General features: G+C 51.8%; 1 protein-coding gene across 1 annotated transcript in view; it reads right to left on the bottom strand.

The window, feature by feature from the left end:
• Window positions 1-3,258: 3,258 nt before the first annotated feature.
• Window positions 3,259-20,044, bottom strand: part of CD6 (CD6 molecule) — a 47,688-nt gene continuing 30,902 nt past the window's right edge. Inside the window, 12 exon segments of the mRNA XM_049780859.1 lie at window positions 3,259-3,485; window positions 7,970-8,047; window positions 8,598-8,705; window positions 8,839-8,932; window positions 8,934-9,016; window positions 9,231-9,302; window positions 10,690-10,806; window positions 12,131-12,226; window positions 12,834-12,968; window positions 16,273-16,373; window positions 17,998-18,301; window positions 19,155-19,466. Of these exon segments, the coding sequence (XP_049636816.1) occupies window positions 3,259-3,485; window positions 7,970-8,047; window positions 8,598-8,705; window positions 8,839-8,932; window positions 8,934-9,016; window positions 9,231-9,302; window positions 10,690-10,806; window positions 12,131-12,226; window positions 12,834-12,968; window positions 16,273-16,373; window positions 17,998-18,301; window positions 19,155-19,466 (1,727 nt within the window).

The raw sequence follows: 20,044 nt of genomic DNA, 5'->3' as shown, positions 1-20,044 counted from the left end.
ACAGGCCCCGGAGCTCAGTCATGGAGAGGGACTTGAGGACACCAAGGATCAACCCTTTTTCAGACCCTTGCCTGTGTCTTTAGGAACCTAGGGAGTGACTCAGGCTGGCCCATGCACAGCCTAGCATCCCCCTGCGTGGACCATCTCCACTTTTAAGACCGGGCAGCTCCTGGACTTCGGTTCCAATTCTAACTTACAACAAAGTCTCCCAGCCAAAACAAGAGCATCTCTCTAGCTGTCAATTGTCTTTAGGTTATGACAAGTGATAACGAGCTTCTGCTTAGAGAAAAGTTGCAAAAATCATATCAAGAATCTCTGGGTTGCCTTGATCTAGGTCAGCTAGAGTTAACTGTTTTTACTCCCTTTCTTAGTTCTTTCTTCTTTCTTCTTCCTTGCTATATACACAGATAAAAAGACATTTTTTTTCTGAGTGATTTATAAGTCGGTTGTAACTTTATTGCTGTGACTTCCTGTGTGTCTTACTAACAGCAGGATGATTTTCTTACAACATTATATATTATTAAAATTGGCAAGCTAACACTGAGATCATGAATCGCCCCTGATTCCATACCTCTTCGGTTCTCTTTTCCTATCGGTCACAATAATTCCCCCCTTTAGCAGCAGAAAATTCCAGACAACTGTTTTTCTTTCCTTAATCTGAAACAGTCCTGAACTCTATTTTGCAATATGAGCTTTTTGGGAAAGCCCCTGCCAGGAATTTTTGTAAGATGAGTACAGATTCCCTTTGCAATAAGATTGATTTCCATTCACAAAATTCAATCATTTCACAATATATTCACAAACTATAGCAGAATTGAGTGAACAGAAGAAAAGCAGACTTGGGCAAAGCAAGACTGCGAAGGCTTCTGGGAACAAGTCTGAGAAGTGTGAAACCACCTTCTCTCTGACCTGGATCTGATCCTGGGTATGGCTGGAAGGATCGGGGTTAGAATCTCGGGACAAAGATCACAGAGGAAATTCATTCTCTGGCGACAGGGCTGAAATCTCCTGGGTGCTGGTAAGAGGCCAGGATGAATGTATGAGCCAAGATGTGTGTGTGTGTGGGGTACCTAGAGTTTGTAACCCCAACATAAGCCATGTAAACAGAACTATGGAATCCACTGGAAAAAGGGCGACAGGGAGTCCCAAAACAAAAGCAGGGACTAGAGAAAATTTCCTGTAACCAAAAGGGAGGGGAGAGGTTGTGGGGCTCTGGAAGAATTTTGGGGGGCTTCAGAGTGAATGCTTCAATCATCCTTCCATGTTATGGTTGTGGGGGGCCCTCTCAAGTCAGAAGTGTGGGGTCTCCTGGCTGCCATCAGTTCCACTCTCTGCCCTGGAAGATGGGTGGCCTGGACATCCTCTAGGGAAAAAAGGAGTCCTTTGGGACACAAGACAGGCTTGGTGGACCTGGGCCCCAGGGTCTCCAATGGTTGGGGGTAATAAGTCTTTGAATAAGAACAGAGTTGTGGGGCCAGAGCGATAGCACAGCGGGGAAGACATTTGCCTTTCACACAGCCAACACAAGTTTGATCTCCGGCATCCCATAGGATTCCCTGAGCACTGCCAGGAGTGATTCCTGAGCAAAGAGCCAGGAGGGGGGGAGTATTCCTGAGCACATCGGGGTGTGCCCCCCCAAAACAAAAATACAAACAAATAAACAAAAAAAATAACAGAGACTTGGATATTAAGCAACAGTGGTCAGGAAGGGACACAGGAAGCCTAAAAAAAGACCTGCCATAGAGGCTGGGGGCCCCTTTCCTTCCTGGGGTGATAGGAAAGTGGGTGTTACTTCCTACAATCATTAGGAACCTGAGATCTGTGGTGGGGGAGGGAGTGAGGAGGAGAAAGCTGAGGTCTCGGTGGGTGGGCAAGGTTGCCTGCCGTGTGGCCGGGGCCTGCCAGACTGTTCCTTCTACACTCAAATTCAGAGACCCATGTACACCCACTGGATTTTCCCAGGGGAACCAAGGTGGGACCCCCTAGCATCCTAGGGGTCATTCTGCAGGGCCTAAACCTCCAGATCACTAGGTGGGGCCCCTCCCCAGGTCCTCCAGAGGTGGGAAATAAGCTCAGGAGAGCAGATAAGCAGGGAATTGGCACAGGGCCAGAGAGAGCTTGATGAATAGGGTGAGGGTATAAAGGCTATCTAGGCTCTGCAGAAGATGGGGGGTGTGTGTGGTTACTGCCCCTCATTATTTCTGCATCTCATCCAGGGGCAGCCTCAAGCAACCTCAAGCCAGGCTGAGTGTCTGAGCTCTAGGAAGCTGCAGTCAGCACCCCCAGGGTTGCAGGGGTCTCTATGTACTAAGCCCTGGAGTCTCTGAGGCCTGTGGGGGAGACCATGACTGTGCACATAGATCTTTTTCCTTGCATTCTCTGCACCCCTTACTAGGAAAGAGAGTAAAGAAGGAGGCAGGATGGGCCGGAACAATAGCACAACAGGTAGGGGCATTTGCCTTGCACACAGCTGATCCCGGTTTTGATCCCTGGTATCAGCCAGGAGTGCTTTCTGAGTGCCGCTGGGTGTGGTCCAAAAATAAAAAATAAAAAAAAAAAAAAAGGGAGGTGAGAACCAAGTCTGGGGGTGCATGGGGAGGGCCCTTGTGGAGTACTTGAGATTGGGGTGCTCAGAAAGAAGATAAGGCCCCTCCCCACTTGTATACGTTAGAAGTTGAGGACAGGAGCTGGATGCCCTTTTCAGCGAGACAGAGTTAGGGGTCCTCTGGTGGGGATGACACCTGAGAAAAGCAGCCCCCGACTTCCCATTCTCCAGATGTGCACACCTCCTTACTCTGACCCACTTCTGGGGGTCCCTGATCAAGAACTCCCTGACCTTCTTTCCCTCCCTGGCAGTGGGAAGGTAGTGCCTCCCCATTGTTTCCTCCCCTCCCTTTGTGTCTCTCCTTCCTCTTCCTCTGTTGCTATTTAGGCCTTCCTCATGATGCTGATATGAGCCTCACCTCATGTCAAGGGTGCCAGAACCCGCCAAAGTGGTAAACAGCTGAAGGATGTGGGTGGGACCCGAACTTTCCACTGAGGCCACTTTGGAACTACTCCCTGCTGGAGGGGTGTCCCCCTCTTCCTGCCCACCTCAGAATGCCAGAATGAAGGGGAAGGGCTCACACTCCCTCCCCAGGATGAGGGTGAGTCCCCCTGAGGGTCCTGGGAAAGTGAGTTGGGGCCCCAGAAGTGACGTTAGGGCCACATCCCTGAGATTCAGATCGGGAGGCACCTGATGGGACTTTTCTGCCCCCCTCACAACTGGCCCTTGGGGATCTCCAAAGGGTGGGGTAAAAGCAAGGAAGAGCGGCCAAAGGGGAGTTGTCCATGGGGGGAGCTCCCAGGATCGGGGTACTTGCCACCCACCTCCATCTCTAGCACCTCCATGGTGTCCCGTGAGCTGGCTGGTGACCCGGGTGATCCCCAGCACCACAGAGCAGCACCTGAAGGGACCTCAGAGTCCCAGAAGGGAGTGTACCCCGCTGCAGGCAGTGAGTGTGACAGAGAAGAGCCTGGAGCCTCTCCTCCTCCTGCCTCATGAGGCTCATGGAGGAGAAGGTAACCAAGACCCGGCCACCTGGCACTGAGCTGGATCATCCCAGGACAATCTGATCTTCTGTGCCTCAGTTTCTGCAACTGTAGAGATGGGGAAAATGCTAGGAACATTCACAGACTCTTGGAGGCATCAATAGTCTGTGTGTGTAAATAACACCGTAGAGCTCTGGCTGGAAGTTGTCATTCAGCTGTCACCCTACCTTGGGTAGTGGGAGTGGGAGTCCCATATCGTTGACTCTCGCCCCTCCCCAGGCCTGGCCATTAGAAACGTGTGGCCACCAGCCAACTGGTCTTCGTCAGCCCCTCTCTCCTTCATAGTGACTATCTTTCCAGAACATCATCTCATCAGATCACTTCCAACATCTCCCTACTGCACTCACCCAGGTTTTAGCCTACATGCTCTACCTTGTACCTAATGCTACCAGGAATATCCTACACTCTCTTCTCCAGCCACCAAACTCCTATGCCTTCCTCAAAGGCCAACTCCTTTATCCTGACTTCTCCCCAAACTCTAGCAGAGCTAGTAGCCATTTCCCCACTGCCCACACTGCTACTACGCTATGTTGTAGCACCATTTTGTATGTACTTTCCATATAATGCAGAGGCACAGAGGGCAAAAACACCAATGTGGTAACCATAGTGTGTAAAAGCCCAGAAGATTGGAGAGATCTCTTGGGAGATAAGGCTCTTGTCTTGCACACAACCAACCTGGTTCAACCCCCAGTACAACATGGACCCCTGAGTACACCAGAATATGAACCTGAGCACAGAACCAGGAAAAATATCTGAGCACTGCCAGGTCTGGTTCCATCTCCACCCCTCAAAAATTCCTTAAGAAAGTTCTCAGATATGCCTCATGGGGTGAAAAAGAAGAGAAGCCTGGAAGTATGAGTAGAAATAGTGTAAGAAAAAGAGTTTCAGGCTATTGTAAACATAAAACCTGAACAATATTATATAAACATTCTAGGGACTTTGGTGGTGATAGCAGTAACCTTGAACCCAGAGAACCCAAAGCACTAAATGCTATTGGAACCACCATGTGACCTGAACTACAATTATAACATAATAAAATACATAAATACAAAAAATAACTAGCCAATACTTTTTATAGTAGGAGGTAGGGAAATATGTCTTCACAATCACTTAAGTGTCTGAAGTGTTTACTTGGGACAGGGGAAGGAGGGTCTGGAGAAAGTCGGGGAGAGGGAAGATGGGGTGTTGGAGTGATTTAATTATATAAAATTTCACGTTATTTGGGTGATTAACCAAGTGAGTGAATTTGCTATAGGAAGGAAGAAAGGAAGGAGGGGAGGAAGGAAGGAATGGAAGGAGGAAGGAAGGAAAGGGAAGGGGGGAAGGAAGAAGGAAGGGAGGAAGGAAGGGAGGAAGGAAGGAATGAAGGGAAGGGAAGGAAGGAAGGAAGGGAAGGAAGGAAGGAAGGAAGGAAGGAGAGGAAGGAAGGAAAGGAAGAAAGGGAAGGGAAGGAAGCAAGGAAGGGAAGGAAGGAAAGATGGAAGAAGGAAATGAAGGGAAGGGAAGGAAGGAAGGGAAGGAAGGAAAGGAAGAGAAGGAAGGAAGGATGGAAGGTGGGAAGGGAAGGAAGGAAGGAAGGAAGGAAGGAAGGAAGGGGAAGGCTTTTTCTTTTCCTTCCAGCTGTCTTCCACGGTGGGCAGAAGGACCAGAAGAAACGGCTGTGGTCCCTGCAGTGGTCCATGCGTGGTGGGTGTGGCATGGAAGCCCTGGCAAAAGGGTTCTCAGGGTCTCAAGGGACCTAAGGATGCCGCTCCCACCTCTCCTTCCTCCCAGCCTCGACGTCCTCGTTCTTTCCCAAATTGGCTCCGATCTTGTAGGTAACCTGGGCCTTCTGGTGTATGGGAATTCTTGAACTCAGGAGAAGTGGATGCACATCCTGCCTGCTATCCCTACTGGGTCAAAGCAATGGGCACTCATCTCCATCTTCCAATTGCTGCCATATATAGGTGGTGAACATGCATCCCTCCTCGACAGGCAGGTGTGGGGGCATGGGGGAGCCTCATCACTGTTCAGTCCCCTTCTCTGAACCGACAGCACCCTAGGGCCTTCCATGTGAACCCAACCTCAGAAATTCCCCTCCTTGGTGTCGGAGAGATAGCACGAAGGCAGGGCATTTGCTTGCATGCAGTGGATTCAGGACTGACCTGGGTTCGATTCCCAGCATTTCATATGGTCCCCCCGAACCTGCCAGGGTGCAACTTGTGAGCACAGAGCCAGGAGTAACCCCTAAATCGCGGTCAGGTATGGCATAAAAAACAAAACAAACAAACAAACCAAAAGAAAGTCCCCTCCTTACTGCCCATGAGACTGTCCAGGATTGTTTCTCCTGGTGTGGGTGCAGGGTTGGGGTGAAGGGAGCTCTGGGGAGAAGTGTGAAGAATTCAGGGTGTTACCCCCTGGAACCTCTCCCAGCTTCCTCCCTGGGCATCGAGGGCCAAGGAGGTCAGGGACTGAAAGCCCAGGCTCAGAGACACCCAATGGCTTCTCCTAGAATACACAGCCAGGAGAGGGAAGCCTCAATTTGGCAGAAGCAGCACCAAAAAGGCTGCTCTGGCTGCCCCTCCATTAGCTCCTCCCCTAAGAGGACCCCCTATAGAGAGAGGGTGAGGAGGAAAGCCTGAAGGAGGACCCAATGCTGTGCAACCACATCTGTTGACAATCCCAGGAAGCCCCTGGGCACAGGCTCTGTATCCAACCCCAGGGCTCACCCTATATGCTCTCGGTTGGCACCGTGAAACCTGGGCAGTGAAAACTGTGCAGGCAGAGCAGGGCCCTTGATAGCTGGGCCAGACTGCCAGGCTCTGATCCCCTGCAAAGGTGCCCCCCCACCTGAACCCCACCTGGCCTCTTCCTCACAGTCACGGCTTCCTCTCCCCTTCCTAGGCCCAACTTGGGTCCCCTTGACCCTGAGCTCAATGTTCTTCTGACTCCCAGGGTTGGGAACCCATGTCTGGAGTCTGACAGCCCTGCTCCCCACTGAGCCAGAAAGGCAGATGTGGGGCACAACTGCTGGCCACTCAGGAGTTTCGGATGCAGCCTCTGGGAGGCAGCCTGTATCTTCATGTCCCTTGAAGCAGGTCTCTGTGTCAGGCCCCCATAGACTTTGCATTTTGTCTTCATGAATAGAGACGCTGCGCGAATCACATACAAATATCCATGGGGGCCGGAGAGATAGCATGGAGGTAAGGCGTTTGCCTTCATGCAGATGGTCATCGGTTCGAGATCCCGGCGTCCCATATGGACCCCCGTGCCTGCCAGGAGCAATTTCTGAGCATGGAGCCAGGAGTAACCCCTGAGCACTGCCGGGTGAGACTCAAAAACCAACAACAACAACAACAAAAATCCATGTTCCCACACACAGCACACAGATGCCCATATGTGTGTTAAAATGCATGTAGACCACATATTAGGCATGCACAGAGCATGCATAAACATGCAGTATGCATACAAACATGTACTTGTGGGCATGAACCATATATTACACACATGTAATACATATATGTACGCATCATACATGCATGCATGCAATGCACACCCATCCACCCAAACCCTTCTGGATTCTCTAAGTTCAATGACTTGTCACTCCACATGCTGGTTTCAGTCAGTGATTACTTTAATATCAGGGGTACCCAGGACCCCAGAAACTGCCCCAAGGCTCCTGCCTGCCTCTGGGGAGGCTGCTTGGACACAATGATGGCAACTCTGGGGTGTGACATTGTGCGTTCCTGCTGCTTCTTTCAGATAGGCAGACTGCAGGGATTGAGCTGCGGCTTCCGGCATGTCCTGGGGTGGGGGCAGCTCTGCTGCTTTGCCCCATAGGCACAGAACCCCACCTCTGCATTTCTGGGGGTGGGGGGTCTGAGCTAGGACTAGCTTTGGTGTTCACAGGAAGCTCAGATTAAGGCTCCTTGGTCCGGGGCCAGTCGTGGCAGGAGGGCTGAACCCCTGGGTGCTGTGAGGGTCTCTAGAGGGCAGGGCTGGCCCCAGGCAGTGCGCAGGAAAGCGGGGGTCCCCTCCAGGGCGCAGTCACCAACCAGGGAGAGGCCTCTCAGTCTCTGGGGGGATGCAGCCAGAGGGACCCGGACTGCACCTCCAGGTCTGGAGCCCTCTGAGTCGCTCAGGGAGCTGAGATGTGGGAGGGGCCTTGGAATTGTCCGGTCCTGTCCCTCTTGGGTCTCTGCTGGCCCTGAGACACAGCTCAGGCCTCTCCAGGGTGACCATTTCCAGGCCCGTGGGGGGCTGCTGTCTGGGCTCTGGGATGGGACCCTGTGCAGGGTCTGTTTGGGTGTGGGGTCTCAGACCTCACAAACCCCCATAAGACATGTTGGGGGAAAGAGAGGGGGTGCAGGAGTCCTGTGGGGAGAAGCCTGGGTCTTGCCCATTGGGCTAGCTAGGTGGGCTCCGATGTCATCATAGTCTTCATTGTAGGTGAACTCAGGCTGTGAACTAGTGAACCCTGTGGAATAGGACATAGCGTCAGTGGGGAGCTGACTGTAACCCCGTTACATTCACTGCCACCTCCCTGCTGGAATGTCACCCTAAAAAGTGCCTTAGCTGGAGGGCATTCCTCTGTGATCACTGCCCTACCCAAACGCTATTGGCTTCATCTGCTTGGTTACCTCCAGAGACAAGAAGCTTACTCCCTTCCCAGCTTGGTATCTTTTTCTTTTGCATCCACACCCATTTTTCCTATCACCTCTCTTATTTCACCTCTAAGCTGGAGAGATAGTACAGGAATTAAGGTACTTGCCTTGCATGTGGTCGAACCCAGTTGGATCCCCAGCATCACATTGGGTCTCCTGAACACCTCCAGAAATAATCCCTGAGCACAGAGTCAGGAGTAAGTAAGTCTTGCAGCCCTGAGTACCACCAGTTGTGGCCCAAACCTCCCTCCCTACCAAAAAAACCCCCACAAAACCCCTTTTCCTAGGTGGGATTATACCGCTAGACTCCCAGTCCCTCTTTGTGCCCCTTCCAGGACACCCCCATCCCCAGCCACCTGTCACCTGACATTGCAAACTGTTCCCCCAGAGGTGGCTGAGGTGAGGTCTTGAAGTTCTGGTACCACTCCTCACCAGAGGAGGTGCTGGAGCTGTCATCAACTGAGGGTCCTGCTGGAGACCCCAAAGTCAGTCATTTACCCACTTCCAGGCACAGTTTGCTCAGGCCCTCCCGGGGCCAGGGGGCCTCACATATGGCAGGATGGGCACTTAGGCTGTGTATAGTCTCCCCCTGGGTCCCGGGTACCTGAAAACATTCCCTGGGAGCCCGCCAGCTCCAAATTAGGGGGGCTGCTCCAGGAGAGAGGTGGTGGGTTCCAGGGAGGAAATCCACCGCGGGGGGCTGTTGCAGTAACCTTCACCCGACGAGGTGCTAGAGGCGCTGTTGTGCCTGATGGGGCATTGAGGGCCCAGGGACAGGGTGTCTACAAGGCAAAATTGGGGTCAGAGGTATGTGGGCCCCAGGGATGGGGGGGTCTGAGTGCGGAGAGAGAGAAAGAGAGACTCAGGGGAGTATAATAGAGGTAGGCAGGTGGTCTCAGCTTGGTGAGGGAGGCCCTGCAGGTGGGCATATCCAGCTGGTAAGTTCTAGAGAGGAGGATGGGGGCCCCCTGGACCCTGCACCCCGTCCTGACTCACCTTCCTCCAGAGGCGGCAGATGGAACCTGTTTTGCTGTGCCTCCTCCTCTGTGAAGCGGTGACGCTGGGAATCTGCAGGAGGAGAACAGAAGTAGTCAGAGAGCTAGAGGGATGCACTGACTCTGGAAGGCTGATGGTCCTGAGGACTCAAGGGTTCCCCGAAGCTGAATGGGGGTGAAAGACCAGCCCAGAGGGCTTTTCACTGTGTGCTTGGGCCCTCTGAGAGTCTCCTAGTCCTAAGCTCTGGTTCCTGCACGCCCCTCTGTCTCCAACTGCACCTTCTGTGATTTAGGGCTCCAGATGGATATGGGGGTTCTCTCGGATGTCCCCATGTTTTGGGCTCTGCCTCGCAGTTGGGGCAGCCCAGGAGCCTCCCAAAGCATAGCAGGCAGGCTAGGTAGGAGGTATGAACCAATATCATGAATCCCAGTGACAAGGCTCACAGTGTCTTCAGGGGCTAGAGTTTCTGGAACCCTGAGTTGTGGCTTTCCAAGTGGCCCACCTCCTGACTCAGTCTGTGACTTGGGCTTCTGGGCAATCCATCTGCCAGGGGCACGTGGGGTCTCAGGACCCCAGGTTGGGGGGGACACCTCAGCCCTGTTTCTCCCACACACCACCCCTGGTCCCAGCAGAAGCCAGAGTATGGGGAGTCCCAGTGATGGGGGAGAGGCTGGCTGCTCCCCAACATGCACTGTGCCTTGGTAGGGAAGGAGATGCTCAGGCCTCAGTTTCACCTCCAGATGTGGAAGATATTCCCCCTTGCAGGGATGTGAATGTCACTTCTGTGAAGCCCTGGCTCTTCCCCATCCCTAATCCTGCTGGGTTCAAATTGATGGGTAGGGGGTTGTTGAGCTATCTGAACAAAGATTTGTGAGGGGCTCCAGGGAATCAAGAAAGGCCACCCTTCCCTGATGCCTCGGATGCCAGGCTATTGGGGCTCACAATCACATCCTCTTACCCCAACTGACACAGCAGGTACCGGGTAGGGGCCTCAGAAATTTCTGACAAGTTTTCCCAAGTAGTTCTATAACGCACACTCTCTGCTCTCACACAACCCTTAGCATTGTGGGGAATCCTATTCTTCGGCACTGTCTTCCTTCCCTTTGCCCCCCATAGCAGAAAGAGGAGCTGGAAAAGCAGGGGTTGGGGGGCCACAGACTGGAGATTGCATGGGATAGAGAGGGGGTAGGGGGGAAGGAGTCATCCAAGTGGGGTGTCTTGCCTGTACCGCTCCCTACATGGTGCATTCAGGTGAATGGGAGAGACAAAATTTGGGGTGCAGGCATGGGTGCAGGGGAACAAGGCTGGTGTGGGAAGTACTTCTGGGCATGGCCATGTCTCTAGGGCCTGCGTACTTTGGAATTTTCACTTAGGGATCCCAGTGGGCAAGAGTGTGGGGGGCTCCCACCCTCACCAGTGGACCTCTCCCGGAGGGGACCCCTTCGGCCACAGCACTCACTGTAGAAGGTGCTCAGGGCCACGGGTGGCTGTGAGCTGAAGTCATAATGCTCATAGTCGGAGTCCGAGTCTGAGTCTGCGGGCGGTGGGGCCTGAGCCTGGACGGGCAGCAGGGGAACTGGGGAGAAAACAGAGTGGGGGGGGCATGCAACAAGATGGGCAGAGGGGCTGCCCAGAGCAGGGAGGACACTGGGTACAGAACAGCAGGGAGAGCATCAGGCAGCCCCTCCCAGACCACCCAGCTTGGGTTTTCCCAGCCCTTCTCACCCCCCAGCTCAGACTCAGGAACTAAAGAGCACTTGGGTTAGTTTTGGGGTTTTTTTGGGGGGTGAGATTTTTGAGGCCACACTGGGTGATGATCAGGGATTACTCCTGGCTCTGCACTTAGGAATCACTCCTAGCTGTGCTTATGGGATACCAGGGATTGAACCCCAGTTGGGGGGGCATGCAAGGCAAATGCCCTACCTGCTGGTGCTATCACTCTGGCCCCAGCATGTGTTTTGGTTATAATTAATTAATTTTTTTATTTTGGTTTTTGGGTCACAGCACAGGCAGCGCTTAGGGGGTTACTCCTGGCTCTACGCTCGTAAATCGCCCGCTCCGGGCAGGCTCAGGGGACCATATGGGATGCTGGGATTCAAACCACCGTCCTTCTGCATGCAAAGGCAAGTGCCTTACCTGCTGTGCTATCTTTCGCCCATGTTTATTTTTTTATTTGTATTATTACTTTAGTTTTGGAACTAAACTTTATTTTATTTTTTATTTTGGACAACATCTGTGTGCTGTACAAGGTTAGCCTTAATCCTATTGCAGTTAAAGAAACTGAGACACTTGCCCATCTTGGATCATAATGTCCACTTAGCAGCAGCTAAGTGGCCCGGGGCCACACACATGCTCTGTTCTTGCCTTCTCATCTCGGATATCACGTACCCTGAATAATTCTTAACCGGGGCTGAGTTCTGTGTTGGTTTTCATGTCCATTAAGCCCTTTCCAATAAAGGGGATTTTTACAAACGCATCCTGCAAAATGTGCTTAGACTCTAAGTCTGCTATGGCACTCGCAAGTGGTGGTACAAATCCATGGAGGATAAAAGATGAATGACAGATCAATTTTCCCCTCCAAAAATAGAAAATCAAATTATAGGCCAGGAGCATGAGGCGGCAGTGCGGTGCCGGGTGCTGATCACTCTTGGAGCAGAGCAGCGCTTTCCAGGGACAACCAAGGTTGTCTAGTTTTGTGACCCAGAAACAGAAAGCCCAGCATCCCTAGGAAGACTGTATGGGCAGGTCATTGCCTTGGTTGGGGTGAAGAAGTTCCCCAGTCCCGGGGGCGCCTGTTGTGCTAGATGATCTCCCACTAGGCTTCTGCTTTTGGCCAAGCAGAACTGAGAGCGCAGAAAGCCCCTGGCATCGCCCAGGTGGGACCAGTGGTGATGTCCTACCTTCTTTGGGGGCGCTGTTGGGGACCTCAGAGTAGCTATTGGTCCCTGCTTGGTTGCTAGTGGATGGGTGCTGGTGGTTCACCGAAGCGGGGAAGGCTGAGGAGGGAGCAAAGAGTCTCAAAGTCAGTTCTGCCCCCAGCTTACCTGGCTCCATGCTCAGCAAGATACCCCCTTACACACACCCCACATGCCACACACATACACAGACACACACAAAATGCATGCACATGTCACCTGCATGCATGGACACACACCATGCATAAAAGTGTGAGCATCACCCACATGAAAACAGCACTATATATACATTATGTATATAGAACATGTGTGTATGCATAGAAACACATAGGCATGCCCATGGGTGCTGCATATTACATGTAAACGTGTCAGATATGTGTAGACATGGTTGTGTGCACATGTGAATACATTCTACATACCACATGCACATGCGCACACATGTTTGTGTATGTAAAAACTTGTGCATACACAGAATACACATAGGATCTGATCTTCTTGATGCCCCCACTGAAATGCCTACTTCCTGGGACCTGCTGGCAAATTCCTCCAGCAAGTCTTCTGGGCCAGGGAAGAGGTTGTAGAGAGAGGGGGCTATAGCAGCAGTGGGGAGATCCCGGCCAGGCCCCCCCCCAGGCACACAGTAAGGGGGGCTGATCCCCAGGGGGCCCCGACTTGGCACTTACCAAACTTTCCCTTCCCCTATAGATGAGCACGGCGATGGCGGGGATTGTGCACAGGAGGAGGATGCCCAGCATCCCGCAGGAGAGGAGGAGCCACAGTTCCCTGGCGGTCCAGGAGCCTGTGTCCACGGTCACAGCTGATACTGGAAGGAAGAGCCCTGAGTCAGGGAGAGAGACAGATCCAGCTTACAGGTTCTCCACCTGACTCTATCCTCTTAGCTGAGCTGCTTTTGTGAGGGGGGGGGACTCCCACACCTCTTCCCCCCAAACAAGGCCACCAGCCTAGTGCTGAGTGGGTGCTTAGAAACAGGCCACCAGCCTAGTGTGTGCTCAGAAACTGCACGGTGAAGGGATGACAGAATAGATGCTGCTCCCCTAGTCTGCAGTCCCCAGGGCTTACTCACCCCAGAATTACTGGGTGCCCCTGAGTATGCCTGACCCCAGGCCCCAGTTTACAAATATCACAAGCCTTGGAGTGGCTCTGGTGGTCTGGTGCCCCAGGTTCATGGAGATGCTGCTGTAACTGAGGCCCACCTGATCATGACACAGCCCCAACTGAGCACAGCCAGAGATGGTCCTTTCCTATCAGACCTGCACTCCTTGAAGGCTGGGGTGCAGCCCTCCTGAGCCCTCACTGTGGACTTCCTGTCTCCCAGGAGAAAAATGGCAGGCTGCCTAAAGGCAGTGTGGAAGGCTGGGGGTGTGCAGCGCCCCCCCCCCAAGTGAGGGTCCGAAACTGGGTGTAGCAGTAAGAAAACAGTGCAAAATATGCTGACCTGGGGGTTCAGGGGATTGAGATAATGTGGCTCCAAGAGGACTCATGGGGAGCCTGGTGAGTCTGGCCCTTGGCTGTGTGGACCATGGTGGCCTAGGAAAGGAGTGTGCTGAGCTTCAGGGGGTAGCCTGATAGAGTTCAAGCACAGCATGGGTTACCCCAGCACTCTCTCCCTCTGAGACTTTCAACTATGGTCAGATTAAAAGGTCCTTCCACGTCCCTTTGGGGAATTTGTAATTTTTCTTTGCAGAAGTTCTGTTCATTACTTCCTCCCCCCCCCCAATTTTTGATGGGGTTGGGTGGTTTTGCCTTTTTTTATTATTATTATTATTGTTACACTCTACTAGTGTCTTATAATAGTGGGTGCTGGGCAAATAATTTCTCCCAATTTGTGGGCAGTCTTTTTATCCTGGCCACAGTTTCTTTTGAAGTGTAAAAGTTTCTTTTTTCTTTTTCTTTTTTTTTTTTTTTCTTTTTGGGGTCACTCCCAGTGATGCTCAGGAGTTACTCGTGGATATGCACTCAGAAATCGCTCCTGACTTGAGGGATCATATGAGACGCTGGGGAATCCAACCTCGGTTCGTCCTAGGCTAGTGTGTGCAAGGCCTTATGCCCTGCACCACTGCTCTGACCCCAAGAGTAAAAGTTTCTTAATTTGATATAATCCCATTTGTTTATTTTTGCTGGGGTCAGTGGTGATTCATCTTTGAAAATGCCTGTAGTGGGCCCAGAGAGATAGCACAGCGGCATTGCCTTGCAAGCAGCCCATCCAGGACCAAAGGTGGGTTGGTTCGAATCTCGGTGTCCCATATGGTCCCCCATGCCTGCCAGAGCTATTTCGGAGCAGACAGCCAGGAGTAACCCCTGAGCACTGCCGGGTGTGGCCCAAAACCCAAAAAAACAAAAACAAATGAAAATGCCTTTAGTTCCAATGTTGTAGAAAGGTCTGCCCTTGTTTTTTCTCCTTGATATTTAGGGCAGATATCAAGATCTTTAATCCATTTTGATTTTATTTTTGTGCCTGGCATTAGAAAGATATCTGAGTTCTTTGTTTGTTTTGTTTTGTTTGCATGTAGCTACCAGTTTTTTCCAACATCAATTGGTTGAAAAGACTTTCCTTGATCCACTTGCTAGGTTTTTACTCCTTTACTGAAGACTAGCTAATCAGATATAGAATATTACCCAAAGACAAGAGAAACGAGGATCAGGAGGACTGGTCCATGGTAGAAAGCTTGCCACAAAGAGCAGGGGGAAGACAGTTAGGACGGAGAGGGGGCTACTATGACAGTGATGGTTGGAAATGATCACTCTGGACAAGAACTGGGTGCTAAAAGGAAGTAAATTAATCTTCATGATACCCCTCCAGTAACAATATTTACTAATTGTGTCTAAAAGGGAAGAGAGAGAGAGAGAGAGAGAGAGAGAGAGAGAGAGAGAGAGAGAGAGAGAGAGAGAGAGAGAGAGAGAGAGAAGAAAATTGTGGTTTGCCACAGAGGGCAGACTGGGAGAGGAGGGAAAGTGGGGACACTAGTGGCAGGAAATAAATACTCATGAAGAGAGGGTTGAGAGATGGTTGAACACTATTTGATTGAAACTCAACCACGACTAACTCTGCAACTGTGTATTTTTTACGGTGGTTTAATTTTATTTAATTTAAAAATAAAGGTCCCTCCCTCTCCCTTTTCACCATCACCAAGGAGAGATGAGAGGATAAAGGAGCCAGAGGCCAAGAAAGGAACACCTATCCCTGAATACTGGTATCCTGGGGATCCCCATACAGATACCAACTAACCCCAAGAGTTTCCGAGCCTTGGCATGCTCTTTGTTGGGGGGGGGCTCCTCACCACTCAAGTCCTTTGCACCAGTTTTTTTAGCTTTTTACAGTTTCTGGATGCATGTCTTTTTCTTGAAAGTAAAATCCTCCTAAACATTTCATTCTCGCAGGTGTTACTATAAATACATTTTTCTTTCTTCTTTCGAGTCTTAGACTGTTTTGTTGCTTGTCTTTAGCTTTTAATACCGATCTTGCAAGAACAAGGAATTCATTGTAGACTCAGTCCTAGGAGAGGTGCTTGGTGATCAGCCCCAATTTCCAGTGCAGTTTTTGAGGCTCAGAATGGCTTGGCATGACCCAGATAGCAAGGGATTGGCTGGGATTGGAGCCCCAGAGGGTCTTTTTCTCCCTGGCCCCAATCCAGAGCCTTGAATGCAGATTGCAGCCAAGTCTGGGGCACTACCTTCCTGGAGCTCCTGTCTCAGTATTTGGCTCACTGAGGCCTCCCTAGGGGCTACTGTGATTATGGAGGGGCTAACAAACAGGACTCTCAGACTGGGCTCAAGCTTGGGTTCCTATAAACACTATAGCTGTACCCTCGTGTTTCCCTTCCTCTTGGCTGGCATTAGACCACATGGAACTTTCGCTCTGTCCTCTGCCTGTGGGAACACCCAAGGCATAGACACCCCTCCAATACCAGGATCCTGGAAGCATGAGACTGGCACAGAAAGAAGGGTTGCAACAGACAAGTGTGTTGTCTGGCAGTGGGAGAAGGGGCTAAACCATGAGGCCTCTCGTGGGTGGAAACTGAGACACATATAGGCACACTCACATATACACACATGTGCCTGCCTGCATGTGCCAGCACCTCTGAGAAGCCTGGTCCCAGGACACTTACTCTCAGTGACCGGCTGAGCAGTGGTGGGGGCCTCAGATGTCGTCAGGTTGAGCAGTTTTCCGGGACCCTGTTGGAAAGCACCCCCAATCATTCTGCGCCTCCTGCATGACGGGCTGTGCTACACATTGAGTATGACAGATAGGGACCAGGCATGGGCACCCTAAGGAGGCCACATGGCTAGGGAATCCCCCCATAGGATCTTGTGAGTTAAAGGATGAGTGTTGTTAAGTCAGAATAAGGGTCTCTGAGAAAATGTTCCCTTCCTTCCCTCCTTCCTTATCTCTCTCTTCCTATCTTCCATCTTTCCTTTTCTTCCTTCCTTCTTTCCCTCCCTCCCTTCCTTCCTTTTATATTCCTTCCTCCCCACTTCCCTCTTTTCTCCCTTCCCCTTCATTCCTTTGCTCCCTTCCTTTCTTCCTTCTTCCCCATTCCTCCCTTCCTTCATGTATTCTTCCTTCTACCCTTTTTCCCTCCTTTGATCTTATCTCCCTTCCTCTCTCCTACCTCCTTTTTTCCTTCCTTTCTTCCTCCTTGCTTCCTCCTTCCTTCCTTCCTCCCTCCAAGCTGGCAAAGGGCAGTACTGGAATCATGTCTTCTCTTTTTTGTTGTGTGTGTGGTTTTTGGGTCACACCCGGCAGTGCTCAGGGGTTTTCCTGGGTCCGTGCTCAGAAATCGCTCCTGGCAGGCACGGGGAACCATATGGGACACCGGGATTCGAACCAATGACCTTTCTGCATGAAAGGTAAACACCTTACCTCCATGCTATCTCTCCGGCCCCATGTCTTCTCTTTTTTAAAAATTTTTTTTCAGGGCCCGGAGAGATAGCACAGCGAGTTTGCCTTGCATACAGCCGATCCAGGACCAAAGGTGTTGGTTCGAATCCCGGTGTCCCATATGGTCCCCCGTGCCTGCCAGGAGCTATTTCTGAGCAGACAGCCAGGAGTAACCCCCTGAGCATGGCCGGGTGTGGCCCAAAAAACCAAAAAAAAAAAAAATTTTTTTTTCAATAATTATTTATTGATTTATTTTGGTTTTTGAGTCACACCTGATGGTGCTCAGGGGTTACTCCTGGCTCTGAACTCAGGAGTCACTCTTTAGCGATGTTTGGGGGCCCATACAGGATGCCAAGGATAAAACTCGGGTTGGCCACATGCAAGACAAATGGCTATGTGCCACCCCATACTTTCTTAATGATCCCACCTTTAATGATCCCTCCAAAATCAGGGGGGACTATCAACCATGACAAGGGGCTGCAGTTGTTGCTAGTTGCAGCCCCTGTGTCTTTCAAGGACCTCAAAAGAGAGAGCCGCGATTAGGTACACAATTCCATAAACACCACCGCCTTCACTGTCTGCAACCCAGTAGCGCTTCCAAAGAGCAGCTGTGAAGTTAAGCCAACAAAGGAGAACCTGGATGCTCTCCAGCTCCATGAGCATCAGTCCAGAGTCACCCCGAGCAAAACCCCTATCCCTTGGGCCCTTTTGAGTGTCCTATGGAATATCTGAGTCACCATTCAGAAGGGAAAACAAAGGATTCGTGGCACAGAGTACCCTAACCTGGGCATAATGCCATCCTGGGCAAGCCATGGGCTCCTAGCTAGTTCCTCCTACTTCCCTCCCAACTGTAGCTTCTGGGCTGCAGCCTCGAAAGCTCTGGACTTGGGCAGGGAACCCTAATCTAAAAGCTGGTTGGAATCCTGGGGGCGCTGGGTGGGGGGGGGGCTACCTGAGGCAGAGGACCCTGGCTGCCAGCGACTGGATGCAGAGGTTGGAGTTGTTATAGTGCCAGTTGCAGTGATTGAGCGCAGGCTCGCTGCCATTACATGAATAGAACATCTGGCCCTGCAGCGTGTGAGGCTGGGCTGGGGGTATTTTTACTGCGTTGCCACATCCTAGAGTCCGGCAGAGCACGGTGGCCTCCGGCTTGTACCACACGCTGTCACACACGGTGTTCCACACCCCTCGGAAGTGGACCTCAACCTGCCCTTCACATGAGTCGACACCCTGGGTTAGGCGCCAGGACTGGTGCTCTGCAGAAGAGGCCAGGGAGGGAGAAGTCAGACTTTGGGTTTAATACCCCCCCAAAGGCAAATACCCCACACTGGTTGTTCCTCATATCTTGGGCACGCCCCGCCCTTTCATCAGTACCCCCCACCTCTCTCTTGCCCCATCCTAAAATGCCCCCATTAGTCAACAATAACCAAAAAAAAGGGAGGGGGGAGTTGAATCAATCAGCAGCTCTCAAGAGTTCCTCCTGGCTCTGTGCTCAGAAAATCACTCCTGACAGGTTCAAGGGTTATATGGGATGCCAGGGATTGAACCCAGGTCCTTCCAGGGCTGACTGCATGCAAGGCAAACGCCCTACCACTGTACTATCACTCAGACTCCTCTGGGGTCCGGTTTAATCTCCATCATTCCATATGGTTTTCCCAAGCACTGCCAAGGAATAATTCCTGAATACAGAACAGGAACAATACTAGGTGTGGCCAAAAAAGGAACTCCAAAAAAGTGAGTGGATTTTTGTTATTTTGTTGTTATTTTGTTTGTTTTTGGGTGACTCTCAGGGTTACTCCTGGCTAAGGGGCTCAGAAATCGCTCCTGGCTTGGGGGACCATATAGGATGCCGGGGGATCGAACTGCGGTCCTTCCTAGGTTAGCGTGTGCAAGGCAAACACCCTACCCCTTGCATGATCACTCTGGCCCCAGACTCAAGGATATTTATTCAGCCCAAACCTGGCCTGTTGCCCCAATTGTCTCCTCGAAAACTCATCTGGGCCTCCCTCCCTCCACCACCTTGTTCTGAGCCGGCCCACCCACTCCAAGTCTCCAGGATTCTAAATCTCATCTGCACCCCACCTGCATCTCCCAGGGGTTCCCACCAACCTGAGCACACCACGCCCGCGTCCTCCTTGTGGCCACAGTAGTTGCGGCCTAGCAGGCCTGGGCAATCCCACAAGAAGGCTTCGTCTCCGGAGCAGTTCACCAGGTCACGGTGGATGGGCCCTTGCCCCGGTGGGAAGTACAAGCCGGGCAGAGCCTGGATGGCCCAGCCGCAGCCCAGCTGCCCACACACCACATGGCCATCCTGCAGGTCCCAGTTGTCGTCACAGATCGAGCCCCACCTGCCATGCTCCAGCATCTCCACCCGGCCTGCACATGGGCTGCTGCCGTCCATCAAACGCAGTGCTCGGGTCTCTGTGGGCAGGAGGGGAAAAGGCTTGTGCGGGGAGAGGAAAAAGGGGTGAGAATGGGAGGAAAGAGGGTGAGGAAGCAAGAGGGTGGAAAGGTTTGTGGAGTGCACAGTGAGGGGTCTAGGACCTGTTGGACCTATGGGTTAGGTCTGGGTCAGGTGCCCTATGGTGGTTACCCAATGGGGAGCAACTGGGGGGGGCTGGTGGGCAGAGCTAGTGAAGCCTGTTTGGGTGGGCCTAGGGCACTTAAGCTAATTGTTTGGATGGGAGGTTAGGGCCTGAGAAGCTGGTCTGATCTGGGGTAAAGGGTGGGGGTGCAGAATGCCCCGGACCTTCCAAAAGTCAGTGCTTTTAAATGTTAGGGGGGAAGAATGAAAGAGGGGGGTGACAAGTAAGAAAGGAAACCAAATTAAAGAATCATGTGGGTGAATTGCTGGACAAATTGCAAGGAGGAATTTGCAGTGCCATCAAGGGAAAGTCTGGTGGCCAAAGCTGAAATACTCTGGACCTGAATATGATACAGCAGAGGTTGGAACCAGTCGCACCATGGGTGACTTTTGGGGCCTCACCCAGCAGTGCTCG

This window comes from Suncus etruscus, chromosome 9, assembly GCF_024139225.1.
Source record: "Suncus etruscus isolate mSunEtr1 chromosome 9, mSunEtr1.pri.cur, whole genome shotgun sequence".
Classification (NCBI taxonomy): Eukaryota; Metazoa; Chordata; class Mammalia; order Eulipotyphla; family Soricidae; genus Suncus; species Suncus etruscus.
Note: the sequence above shows the minus strand (reverse complement) of the source record. Positions and strands in the feature narration are given on the sequence as shown.